This window comes from Poecilia reticulata, chromosome 9 (genome assembly GCF_904066995.2).
Source record: "Poecilia reticulata chromosome 9, P_reticulata-male-v2, whole genome shotgun sequence".
NCBI classification, from domain to species: domain Eukaryota; kingdom Metazoa; phylum Chordata; class Actinopteri; order Cyprinodontiformes; family Poeciliidae; genus Poecilia; species Poecilia reticulata.
Window position 1 is genome coordinate 28,751,300 of NC_088838.1, and position 14,097 is coordinate 28,765,396.

General features: G+C 36.8%; 1 protein-coding gene and 1 long non-coding RNA gene across 3 annotated transcripts in view; one reads left to right on the forward strand and one right to left on the reverse strand.

Moving 5' to 3' along the window:
- Positions 1-14,097, forward strand: part of LOC108166588 (uncharacterized) — a 105,116-nt gene that overhangs the window by 4,668 nt on the left and 86,351 nt on the right. For both annotated transcript variants that reach the window (XR_014088975.1, XR_014088974.1), the window contains exon 3: positions 159-301. This is a non-coding gene — a long non-coding RNA (uncharacterized LOC108166588). The remainder of the gene's footprint in view (positions 1-158; positions 302-14,097) is intronic.
- Positions 541-14,097, reverse strand: part of rtn4r (reticulon 4 receptor) — a 55,535-nt gene continuing 41,978 nt past the window's right edge. Inside the window, exon 2 of the mRNA XM_008417902.3 lies at positions 541-2,608. Within this exon, the coding sequence (XP_008416124.1) occupies positions 1,227-2,608 (1,382 nt within the window). The 3' untranslated portion in view covers positions 541-1,226. The remainder of the gene's footprint in view (positions 2,609-14,097) is intronic.

Sequence of the window (14,097 nt, forward strand, 5' to 3'; positions counted from 1 at the left end):
TTTAATGTAATAAAATGTAATATTTAATGTAATTAAATATTACATTTTTTAAGGTGTTTCTTTTATTCAGGTCTGATTATAGTGCCATTAATTTTCTTTAGACAAAGCTTAAAGAATATTCCTACCCTGCTTCCTAACCATGATGCTCTGTTTCACAGGTCAACGAATGTAGTGACTAGTGTTCCAGCAGCTCTCCCAGGATGGCGGGGATATCGGAACAAAGTTCATGCAGCATGTCACATGTGACAGACTGAGGTAGACTGAAGAAGTCTGTCTTTCACTACCAACATTTTTGCAGAAGGTAAAAATATTGAAATTGTTAGAGAAAAACTCAGATGAGTACGATTAACAAAGTAAAATGCACCTCCACTGATACAGTTTTGCAAGTCATACATATCAAAATGGCTGTAATGACAAAAATTGGCCAAAAGGCCATTGAATGGTTTGCTAGGCCAGTGGCTGAAAAAACCCACAGAAAAGAGAACAACATATATCAAGTGTTTTTGGTATTTCAGAAAAATACCACACAAAATAAACATCTATGAAATAAGAACTTTTATTCATAATATATTCATACTTGTACACAAGTAAAATAAAATGCATATCTATGATTCCATTGCAATCCCCAATGAATAAAAGGACAGCATTCATTTCATAAATGCTCTCCATATTTCCTTTCTGTCATGAAAATATAGAACCAAAATCCAGGGGAGGCAAAACATTTGTTTTTATAAACATAAAAAAAGAACATTACAACAAATGTATGACTTTGAATAAATAATGAGAGGGGATAGTTTTTTTCTTCTTTAAACAGACCAAACATTCTTTGTGTGCATTCTGTCTCTGATTTCCTGTATGAGGCTTTTTTTCCCACCTTTTTATGTCCTTCATTTTGTCTTCCTGTGGTCTGTCTAAGCAGTCAAAGCTTTTAAGGGGGAAAAAGGAGGATTCTCCAAAGTGTATCTTAGACACAGTACAGTTGAGTACATAGAGAACAAACAATTTTGGGCACCAAATCAATATTTACATTAGATCTGTAGTGTTCTGTAAAGGCATCCGTTTCTTTTATTTAACTCTTTTCATTATTGTTTGTCTCCAGCAACGTTGGATCAACATGACTCCTTGCTTCTCAGTCACTGCCTGTTGTAGGTGTCACTGGATCTTCTGTATCATTGTCATTAGCATAAACATTCTTGAGTCCTTTGTGCAGAGTGTTGTCAGGAGTCCTAAGACATGGCTAGAGATATCCAAATCATGGGAATGATGAGAAAGTGCAGCACTTGCAAAGTAGAGCTCTGGCTTTTACTGCAGTGGGAATCCAATTTTGTTTTTCTGGAACACTTCTTTTTCTTTTTGTTTGATGCTGTAGATGATTCTGGATTCTCTATGAACTCAGGGTTTAGGTTTTCCAATGTCTTGTCCAGGTTGTTGGATAAGGTCCCCAGTGGCCCATCATTCTGCTTATTCTGGGTCTCATTTTTTGTTCTTTCTTGCTGCTTGTATTTGGTCTTGGACATGTTCTCCTTTTCCTTAGGGGGGTTATTTGTGATCTGGCGACTCTTTCCAGAAAGGATGGAGGATTTGTCATTATCTCCAAGACAACACTTGGGAATGATGTCACCTAGAGGGCTTTCAGTTGAGGAAAATTTCCCAGACTGTGCTTTGGAGTTAAAGAGAGTTGTCTGGATTTGTGATGTCTCGACACATCCCTCCAATTCTTCACTTTTCAGTTGTTTCAGATCCTTTCCTGCCAGGAACTCTGGGATATAGCACTCCAATTCTGAACTGGAGCCTTTGAAACGTTTGAACCAATCCCACAAGGTCCTCGCACGGCAGTCACAAATCCACTGATTCCCATTTAAGCGCAAATACTGAAGGGAAGCCAGAGGATCCATTGTCTCCCCGGTCAAGACAGTAAGGTTGTTGAAGAACAGGAACAAGGATTTTAGTTTTCCGAGATCACTAAAAGCCCTGGGTTGTACGAAGATTACCTGGTTCTGGTGTAGCAGTAGCCTGTCCAGATTTATTACGCCACGAAACATGTGGTCTGTTACTATCTTGATCTTGTTATTATGCAGATAGAGATAAGTGAGATTGGCAAGGTCCACAAAGGTGTCATCATGCAGAGTGCAAATGTTATTATCCTGCAAGTAAAGATACTGGAGAGAGAACATTCCTCTGAAAACCCCAACAGGGAGCTCTGACAGGCCACACCTGTGAAGGTGGAGGGTGTGTAGCTTGGTTAAACCCCGAAAGGCCGTTGGGTTAATGGTGCGGAGGTTGCTGTTATCTCCAATGTCCAGTTCCTCCAGTTTTTCCAGACCAAAAAAGGCTCCAGCCTCGATGTAGGTTATGTTGTTTGAGTAGAGCCAGAGAACAGTAAGATTGTGGCAAGAACTGAAGCTAGTGGACCTCACCACTGTCAGCTTGTTACTCTGGAGGAATATCCGTTGGCTCCGTACAGGAATCACTGTAGGAATGGAAAACAGTCCTTGTTGTTGGCAAGCCACAGTGGGCTTGGGCTCACTGTAGCACACACACTTGGCAGGGCAGCTGTCAGTTTGAGGCAATAGGTTCAGCCACATCACCAGGAAAAGGAGTCGCCCCCCTGTGGAGACATTAAGAAAAGACACGAGTGGATCAGTAAATATTAAATAAATATAACTTGGAAATCTGTAGAAAAAAGAGAATCTTGGCCAGTGCACACAGAAAATAATTAAACAGGCAACCTTTCAGTATTCCCTAGACAATATGCTATTTGTCTCTTTTGAATAAGTGTCAGCTGAAATGTAATAAAAATCAAACAAAATTCCAAATATTCTTTTGATATGAGCTTGATGTTTAACACGAATAAACAGAACAGTTAATCCAGTTTAAAAATTGATTCACTGGATGTTTTCGCTTTGAAGTTTGGATTGAAAGCAGCAGGAGTCCTCTCAACTGTTGACTCGTTTTGAATTGGGTGGGTGGCTGCTGTATGGAATTAGCTTGATCTAATAAGGCAGACATAACTAATGGTGTTTTAGTGTTCCTGACGTTGACATTGTGCCTGATTGTGGGAGAAAAATCACCATGCCAAGCAGAAAAAAATGAAAATCTGATAGTGCTACCAGGTAGCCAGAGCCAATTAATTGTTTTGTGGGGAGCTAAAATATACCACCATTACCCTTTATTACATAAAGTGTCAGTGTTAGGGTTTATATTCAGGAATTACCATAAATCCTTACCACATAAAGGGAGTATCTTGATTTTTTTAAACAGAATATCAAATAGGTTTTGAAAGGTCATGCTAGAAGTCAATGTAACTTAGTTTATCTTCAGCAGATTATGTGGAAGATGGAAGTAGCGTTGTTGTAAAAAAAACAACAAAAAAGTAAAGATCCACTAAAGTTGCTTAAACGTACGTACACTCTTGATATACAGTGCAGATCACCTCTTCTGGGTGCATATAAAAACATCAATACTGTTTAAACTAATCTGTGACATTAGAAATGTAAAGAGATCATAGATTTTCATTTTCTCACAATCCAGCTGTAGACTGTTTTTGCAATTTATCAAATCCACTGCTCCTTTATACTAAATTGTCCCAACTTTTAACTTAATAAAATTGCAACTCTTATCAGTTTCCCTTTTTGAGCAGTACATGCAACACATCCTGCATGATATTTTCATAAAAAAATGTAAAACAAGGTTTTAGTTACCACATGATATGAATCAAAATCAAATAATTAAAGATCAGTTTCTGTGTTGACTCACTATGTTCTGCCAGAATCAGTTTTAACAACTAAAGAAAAAAATATCCTTTGTCAAATTTCCTTCAATCTTTACAATATAAATGATCAGACTTTGATATTATACGGCATCATTGCTTGATTTAAGCATACAATTCTGCTGTATGCTTAGCATTTAAGAGCAATGTTTATTTTATGCGTTTACCCATGTTTAAAAATAAAACATACGTCACATTTGCTCACATTAATTATTTGCCAATGTTCTCTGCCATGGTTCAGATTAAAAGTATCATAGCTGAAATGGGCTAAGATAGTAACACATAAACGATCCGCTCTGATATTACACTACTGTCCAGCTCAGTAAAAATTTTACATTATCTACAAACACTCACACATCCTTCATGTACAGATGAAGATGTCAACATGTCACAACCTGATAATCATACAACGGGAGATACTCCTCCAATTCTCTGAATCCCGTTCAACTCCGGTCCCTCCTCAAAATTTCCAATCTTCGCTCCAATACACATGTAAAGAATTCGAGGGATGGCAAGCATGACAGGTGGTGAGAGTGGGGAAAAATGCATGAGCCGTACTCATCCCTCCTTACATCCCACTGCTCGCCCCCCTCTCATTCGCCTGCAAAGTGTTGTGGTGCAGCTTATCTCTGGACCTTGTTAAACGGGGCTCTGGTGTGGCCTGACAGCAGCCCTCTGCTGCACTTTCCTTCCAGCCTCCCTGCTCAGCCGTCAGACTGCCACCGGAAAGCTGTCAAGACTTTCCACTCTTTCTGCACCGCAGCACTTTTCCCTCAGCACTGACTAACAATAGCGATATTTTACCTCACAGCACGCTTCGTGTATCTCCTCTGTCGTCTTCATTTTTTTCTCCTCTCTCTCTCCTGCCTGTTCATTAGCAGTTTATTTCACCTGCACCTCATGCCATTGCGTGGATTCCACAGAACGAAGCAAAATATGTCTTGGTTTTGTAAAAACTGTTGAATGAAAGAAATAATCCCTAAATGTCGTCAAACCCCCAATAATTCTCCTGATGAAATTGCGTTATTCTTTGAGCAAAATTCTATAATCCAAACAGTAGCCTTGCTATAACATTAAGATTAGATCCTGTATGGTTCAATCTGTAGCAATGGTTCTCAAACTGTTGCACATGTGGTTTTTGGGCTGTGGTAATCTGAATAAATGTTTGATTCTATGATTTTTTGATGGCAAATATCAACAAAGTGATGAAGTGGTCATAGACACACACACAAAACAACAAAACAAAATATGTTTTAACACAAAGACAGATCATAAACTGTAGTGTGATAAATGTATAGTTCATGTTAATTCTTATACTATTTTGCTGTTACATATTCAGCAAAGGAAGCTTTTTTTTTAGCTCCAATTATAAACAACTTTTTGTCACTTGGCAGCTATATTGGATTCGGTGGAAATGGTTGGTGTGAAACATCCAATTTTCTCACATGAAATTCTGACTTCCAGTGGCATGTAAAACTGGAATTCACTACTGAACCACGTCCTTCCACCAAACATGCAACATACTTGATTTTGTTAAAAAGAAAAATCTGTGGGGGTGCTGTGGTAGTGCAGGGGCAAAGCACAACCCACCAAGGCCCCACGTATTGAGGCATTGGTTACCAAGGTTACCAAGGCCTCAATACGTGACGGCAGGTGGAACGTCGCACCACCTGGCAGGTGGTCGCAGGTTCAATTCCCGGCCTGGTGACATTTGCCGCATGTCTTCCCCCTCTGTCATAACCCTGTTTCCTGTCGAACTACTTTCAAATAAAGGCCACTAGAGCCAACAAAACATAAAAAAATAAAATAAAATCTGAAAGAACTAAATAGGTTGCTGCCATGAAGCTGTTTGAAAATATATATCAATGTGGTGATATTTGGAGACAACTTTTTACTGTGGTGGTACTCCTAAGATGACAGATTTAGGAGTACATAAAGTAGGCATAGCCCAGTTACCAGGATTAAAGTACACCAATGATTTAAAAAGTTTCTAGTTCTAAAACAACTATAATGTTTTGTTTTTTTTATATCATTTACTGAGTCTTCTAATTAAATGCTAGCAAAAGTCTCTGAGTGACCCATGTGTTGTCTGGCTGTATAGAGTTTCTCTGGGCTGACTCTCCCTCACCTTTGTCAGTGCTCTATCTGTTAAACCTAGACATTAATTCTTTGTATTTTGGAAACAGAATAAAATTCTGGAGTTTTAGGAATATGTTTATTTGAAAGAAGCTGACATGTGTACATTAAATTATCTGATTTGTGACTGAGTGTCAACAAACAGAATGGGGTTCCAAGGCTCAGGTCATGTGTCAATGTATCAAAGAAAAACATACTTATTTGTTATACATTATGTTACTATATATGTTTTTTGGCAAGGAATAGTTGAAATTTTCTGCTTAAAATTATGAAAATCTATATCATTTAGATTACAATGGTGAGATTGTGAAACTGCTTTAGCAATATGGCACATTGCTTATTGATTTCATCACTACTATGTTTCCTTGTCTCAACTTACATTATGCAGAAAATAAATATATTTATTTTAACATTAGCAGAATTGATTGCTGCTGACTGCTTTCAAATCTTCTCTTTTGTCAAAGTACAGCTGAAAGTGGATCCTTCCCACTTTCACACTCAACCATCAGCCTCTTTTCTTCAAGACACACAATTGCATTGCAGCAATCTCACTTTGATTAGAAGCAGAAAATTATATATTTTTCCTACTAAGTCACAATTCTAATCTTTTCAGCTTTAAGTAAATCATGTTGCATCTTACAAGGTGTCGTTAATCACTGCTGAAATCACTGTATCCTGTTGCTGGCGGCCTATTGTGCCTCACAGCTTCATTCAGATTAGCCCACCGTAGTGACAGAGAGCAGCATTGCAATTACTTGACGGTTTCCTATTTGCATGAGAATAGGGGAGGACTTCATGTGAAGGACAATACCAACAAGTTTTCAACTTTTTAATACAAGATTGCACATTAAATACAAATTTATACAGACCTGCAACCGACTCAAGCGTTAAGTATTATATGTTTTATTCCTATAAGTATATTAAAACACATTGTATGATGGAAATACTCTTGACAATTTTCTATTGAATGGCAGGGTTTGATCTGGGCTCTTTGCTTTATTTTCCATTTGAGATAGTTTCACTTCAGAGTCGGATAAACTACTTATTACTGCTGCATAGATTCCAGCTTTGGTAACAAATTAATAAAGACAACAAGCAGTTGGGGATTTGAACTACTGACTATGAAAAACTGTGAAATGGCCCTTTTCATTGCCACTAATACCAAGCCAAATGTAGACTTTGGTGTTATTGGCAATTAACTGTAAGCCAGTTGCAGTAGCTTTCACTCTTCTCACAGTTTTCAGTTTTATTCCAATTATTGCAATAACATTTTATTTGTCCCTGATTGACAAATTAAAGGCACATTGAAAAGGCACAAACACTACAACAATTAACATGCACAGAAATACACATCGTGATTTAGTCTCTTACCGTTTGTTTTTCTACTAAGTACCCAAATGGTTTAGAAGTTGGCAGGGGACTTCCTTAATGCTTTTGTGTTGGCAGACAGTCTTTATGTCTTTACCTATATAATATCAAACCCAGTCGCAGCAGTCAGGATCGTAATAAGAGGATTAACTGGTTTTATCAACAAAATCAAGACTACTTCCTGTCAGTAGAATAATATGGGACTCAGAATAACGTGTTAACTTCAAACAAAGATACATTCTGACAGCAACTAGATAGTACTTTCAAAGACTCAATTTAGACAAAAAATACTCTGCAGCTTTAACATATGGTGCTCTAATCGGCAGTCTGTTGATATATTTCAAAGGTGCACCTATTCTTTAAACAATGGAATACAGTGGACCCTTGGTAATTGCAGGGGAGAAGGACACAACCACACTCAACTGGCAGAAATCTACCATACTCGATACCTCCTATTGAAACACGTATAACTGTCTATTTTAATAGTTTAAGCATCAGATATACCTCAGTCTACATTAAGTGGAAACTGTCATGGCTCTAGTTGAGAAGCTAGCATCCATGGCTTTCCTTGTCTCTGCTCATGGATGTACAGTCAATCAGCCACAAGGAAAATGAATGGGGCTCTAATCTGTCACGTAATCTTGCACCACGGTATCTCAGCTTCCCATGCTGCATTTCCTTTCAAATATTTTAGGTATGCTCACAATAACACCTGTGAATAGGCACATTTTCTACGAATGACTTGGAGTTATGCTTCAAAGAAAAATCTGTAAATAGATGAATCCACAGTGATGAATATTCAGGGCTGAACTGTACAATTTTTTGATTGCTGTTCAGTACTGAATGAGTGATGCATATATTTTGTAGCATCACATATTTTAGGCTCATTCAGTAGCAATCATGATGTGAAGCTAAATAATCAAAGTAATTGGATTTTTTAAAAACAATTAAATACTTATTCTCATTCAGCTGCAAAACATCACATTGTTGCCTTTTTCCAATTTATTGCATCATGTTACTTTGAATAAAATTGTAACAAATTAAGAACTAAATCAGACCTAATTGTAATTAAGTGGTGAAATGACTCGTATCAAATCTTTGTTATTGGGTTATTTATCTTTTATGTATCAGCAAAGAAACAAAAACCTAGAGCCCAGATTTACATTTTCTCTTCTCAAAGAATATTGTAAAGCGTTGGTGTTTTTAGGACTTCAAGGCTCATTTAGGAAACCACAGATGATAGTTGTTTTCATCAATCAGTGGCCTGAACCATTTTTAGGTTATTGTTTGTAGTAAAAAATGGTTCTGTATTGTTTGATTAATCATGAGGAATATCCTGGTATCTAAAAGCAAGAACCATAAGAAACAAGAAGAGAGTCGATCTATGTCATGTAGTATAAAGTTTACACAATTTAATTTAGAAGCCACCTGAGTTCTTCAAAGGTCGTCTTCAGTTAGTTAAGCATTAAGTAATCAATGCTGCTATCAACTTTGAATTAGTAAAAAGTCACTACATCTGAGAGCACATTCTCCAGATTTGTTTTATTCTGTTCTCAACTAACAGTAGAGTTGTCAACATTCATCAGAATTCATGATTTCATGTTTTTGGATATAATGGTGAGATAAGACTTAGCTAGCATTAAATATAATGATGAGGAAACTGTTGAGGTGTTTGTTTAAAGGGGGATTAGGCCAAAATCTTAGGCTTATGCTCAAATAGCATTACAAATTAAAGGTTAGTCTTATGTGCAACCAAGGAAAAGCGTATGTTTTACGGGAACTTTTGTGTACTTTGACATGTTTTCCCAGTTTCACAAGTTTGGTTTCAGATGCCAGAAAGCTGAAAGCCAGTGGAGTGGATAAATAAAATCAACAAACCGTGGCTTCAGTTTAAATGTTGTGGTGCCAGTGCCCCAGCAGAAGCCAGAGTACATCACATTCTGTTAGAAAAAACATAAAGATGTCAACATGAGTGGAATGAGTGGGTGCAGACAGCTTTGTTTACTCATCGGGGCATCACATAGCCAGATTCCTCACTCATTTGCATATGTCCCTGGCATGTTTGCAGCTTCACACAAATGCTCACTGCTCCTTTGTCTTACAGTTAAAATGCAACATTCGTTCCGACATTTTTCCATGCACCAAAATGCACAAAGTAGACAGAGGGCATGCTGGGACAGCACATTCAGCCGGCCTCTGATTCATCACGGTAGCTTTACTTTGAAGGGACAGGGAACGAGAAGCGACAGCTAACATGTCTTATCCCTTTGCTTAGAGTGGAAGTGATGTCTCTGTCAGAGATGAATCACATCGTTCTCCAGAGGGACCTCCTGGCCTCTTTCTGAAATTACACATTATTGTGTTGCTGCAAGGCAGACTGTCATTTAATATACTTATAATTTCTTTCAGCTGTGTTATATATCATATGCAAGTCCATTCATATATAATTTTGTTCATATCATGCCCAAATAGGAAAATGCAGATGAAATGATAGCTGTATGAAAACCAGTCAAAGAAAATTGATGCAGATAAGATGACTTGAAGACAAGATTTGAAAGGGTAAAACACTATCACAAACTAAAAGCTATCAAGAATTTCACCAATAAAAAAAGGTAGAATTAAGTAATTGAAGAAGAAAAGGTTAACTTTATAAAAAGATATACTTTGTGTTGATTACAGATTTTAATAGGTTTTTAAAACTTAATTTTACATTTTTTTATGAGTACTAATTTGAAGCACAATGGCTTAATTAATAAAATCTGGTTAAAGGGACTCTCCTGTACTTTATTTACAGTCAAATTTTATGACACTATATAGATAAAAAATTAATCTTTGTATTATTTGACCATGAATTTATTCACTAGAAGGCATTTGGTTGCTTGTGTAAATCCACAATTCAACTTATATCTTACCCAAGTTTCCTGATCCTCTACTGATCCAATCAGTGCTGTCAAACATTTTTTAATGCTGGAATTGATCACCTTCAGTCACTCATAATATCTAACCAGAATTTATTGCCTTTGATAGTTGAAGTTAAAATAACTTTTTAGTCAAGTCACTTCTGTTGTAAAAAATATCAATGTACAAATATTCCTTTGTGGACAAATAAGCAGGTCAGTAAAGCTACTTTAACACTCATGTGTATATGTAAACTTCTCATCATAACTGTATTAGATGAAAATCTGAGAAACCAAGTCTTCTTTAACTGTACCACTGCAGTTGTAAATAATTAAAAATGCATATAGTTATTTTTTCCACTTAAAAGTACAGACACGAGAATAAACTCATGCAAAGTTTTTAAAAGTTGAGAAGTAGTTTTCTTAAAGTAAATCAGTGCTTTTTGTTCTGCTTCAAACTTTTTGAGCACATTCTAATCATGTGCCTCTACTTCTGCCTATGTGGAGTTTCTTGCTTCTTTGGGGAAAAAAGTGAGAATTACAGACTAGCCTACAGTCACACGGTCACAGCAAACCAGGAGAATATTCTATTAAAGTTTGCTTTGAACCTCTTTTCCCTTCATAAGCCTGTGAAAAGTTTTATTATATGGGGAAAATGGTCTTCATTTTCAAGCGGACCACCGAGTAGCAAATGTATTGGTTGGTAGGGCATATTCATATGAAAAAGGCTGAGTTAAAAAAGACTACGCTGACCTTTTTATTGCATCTGTTACTGGAAGTAAAGTTTTCAAATGCCTTACTTTTCCTTCTTCATATTGCTTTTTGTGAAGTAAATGTTATTTCTACAGGTAAAAAAAATCACTGAGTTTAGCACTTTGTAATGTAAAAGTCACCTGAATGCAGGGGAGGGTATAAGTCAGTATTTTGCAAGTCAAAGTGCAAGTCTTGAGTCTTTCCACTGAAGTTATGAGTCAACTTGCAAAATAGACATGCAAATCCCCAATTATGATGATTGTCATTTATTATGATTCAGAATTAATATAAAATATCTCCACCCAAAAAAAATGGGTGTCGGCCTCCATTTTGTAAATATAAGGGATGTCCTGCCATTTTCATGCAGTTAGTCCTGAAACATAAGCATGTGCAGGAAGCTCCAAGACAACGAGAAAACTACAGAAATTGAGGAAAGATATTCTACCAACTCATTTTGGTTTTCAATGAATGCCAGGAAAGACTGGAATTGACATGCACCTATGCGAAAGGTTTGTAAAATGGCGATTAAGCACTTTGGGAACACTGCAAATGTGCATAGTCATGGCACACTGGAGTCAAGATATGCCATACCCTCCCATACAGAGCTCTATGTGATGTGCTTCAGAAGCGTTTTATCAATTGCAGTGTGAAATTTTGCACATTTGTATGATTCTTTCCTAAATTATCAAATTGCTCGCAACGTATGGATGAAAATTGTAATGCCTTCGCTATAAAAATCTAATGGAATTGATTTTCTCTCATATGTTTAGCCCAGACATTTTGTGCACGGATTTTTTTAAATAAATAAATTTATGTAAACATAAAATGATGATAGTATCACTTATTTGGATAGCTTTCAACTTCAAGTCCAAAATAGCTATTTTTGTTATTTACCAAGTGATGTGATTGAACTCTTCATCTCTGCCTTTTTGCACCTGGTAAAACTTACCTAAATGTCAGTTTATTGAAATGATTTTTGTAATTGTTCGTCTAGATTAGCGGTTCTCTACGTGGGCGGTACCGCCCCCAGGGGGCGTTCAGAGGACGGCAGGGGGCGCTGGCGGACATTTTTACAAAAGGGGGGCGCTGGGATGCTTTTGGGGGTGCGTTTGGTCGAAGGTAAACTTTACACCTTAAATGCACAACAATGCCAGTTTAGACTTTGAGCAACTTGCTAAAACTGTATTGTGTAACATTAAATCATGCTTGGCTGCAACTGTATCGATGCCAGCTCTTCTTCTCTTCAGTGTTTGTAGCTTCTTGGTGCAACTCCATTCTCCTGCTAGTAGCTTCACTGCATCAGGTCAGATTACGTTGCTGTGATTCACTTTGTCTGGTATTTTTGTACATATGTTTTGCCAGTTCTGTGATCATGTTAAGCAGCAACTTGTATTAAAAAGTGATTTATTTCTGTTTGAAGGACGCTCGCTTCCATGGAAAGACAACAGAAAATCGCTCTTATAAACATGCAATTACTAAAATCACGATCCCCTCACTTTCTATCCCTCTGAAAAATGAACTCATTTAAATAAAGAAATCCCTCCATGGGTGATACCACAATAGAGAGCCTTCATTTTATAGCGTTAACACCGGTGCTGTAAGTGGTCCGGTATGAAACGGGTGTGATAGAACAACGGTACCTCAGCACAGCAATCAGAATACTGAAATTCTTTCCGTTGTTTCAAAAGGTTTATGTCAGTCCGCCTTTCCCCCATCGATACGCTTCCCGACCGCCCTGCACCTTAGGGGGTATAAAAAAAACAAACAAAAAAATGATGCGCACATTGCGCAAAACTCTAAAATAGGAGAAGTGGGGCATAAAACGGAGCGAAAAACTAGATGTGAATTATGGCATAAAAACAGAGAATCCGACACTGAACAGTAAAAAAATCAACACATGATATGAAACACATGACGATTAGGCGGCGCAGCAGGTGATGAGTGAAGATTACTGATGGTCAATAAACAATAAAATAAATCTAGCAACAGGAAAGAAACTAAAGTGAACATAGCAATAAACCAAGAGAGGATAATACTAATCAAATGAAACTAAATAGAAATGAATGAAGAACAAAATGCAAGAATAAACTAAGAAACTAAAGTAAACACAGAGGAATAAACTGGTATGGCAAGACCTTTCGAGCAATAATTAATACAGAGGACTGTATGGCAAGAATAAACAGACACTATTTCCAGATAAAAGGTAAAATAATATTGTTGAAGTGCCATGGGTTTGTTGAGACCACATCTAGTACTGAGAATAAATATATCTTAAAGAGCATAACAGTAAAGAACTGATCACTTATTTACATTTTTAATTAGATTTTGTATTTATTTCTTCAATATTATTTTTCATGTCAGTGTTAATGTCATGAGGCTGTTGACTCCATGGCACTTTCAATTTGACTCATTAGGATTTGATTAAGAACTAGATTTGTTCTTTGTAATTTCTGTCCAGTAAAATTAATCTATAAATCAATAGACAGGTTCATATAAAGATATAATCCATGTTTCTGTCTCATATTTGTATGGCATTAAAAGGACCTGGAACTTATTTTTCCACTGAAAGCTCTGGTTTGAACAATAAATGCCATGTGGGTGAAGTTTTATGGATGATACTCTGATGTCCCATTCTCCTGAAGGCAGCACAGAGCTGCACCACCAGAAACTGACAAACACTGAAGAGAAGAATAGCTATGATTAATGTAGTTACAGTTCTATCCATGTTTTAATGTTGCAGAGCTCAGTCGTTTTGCAAATAGTTCAAAGTTTAAACTGGCATGTTGTACATCTTTTATCTGGTCATTTTGTGAAATATTTAACAACTAGAAAATGGCAAAGAATAAGAATATTTTTCCACTCTGACTGGCTGTTGTTAGGCCTACAAATTTTAACTTGAATGTTCATTGCATTTTTTGAAGACACCTGTGTAAATAATTTATATTCCCATGGCTTTTTTGTTCTCTGGGAAATTATCTTGATGATAAATACAGAAACAAGCATAAAAATCAAAACATCTACAATAGTGATAGTAATATTAATAATAAAATAATAGTCAGTGCAAAGTAGACTACAAATTCTTTGGTGGGGGGCGGTGAGGGACCTGGATAAAGGCTATGGGGGTGCTGGCCTAAAAAAGGTTGAGAACCACTGGTCTAGATAGTTGGCAATGTT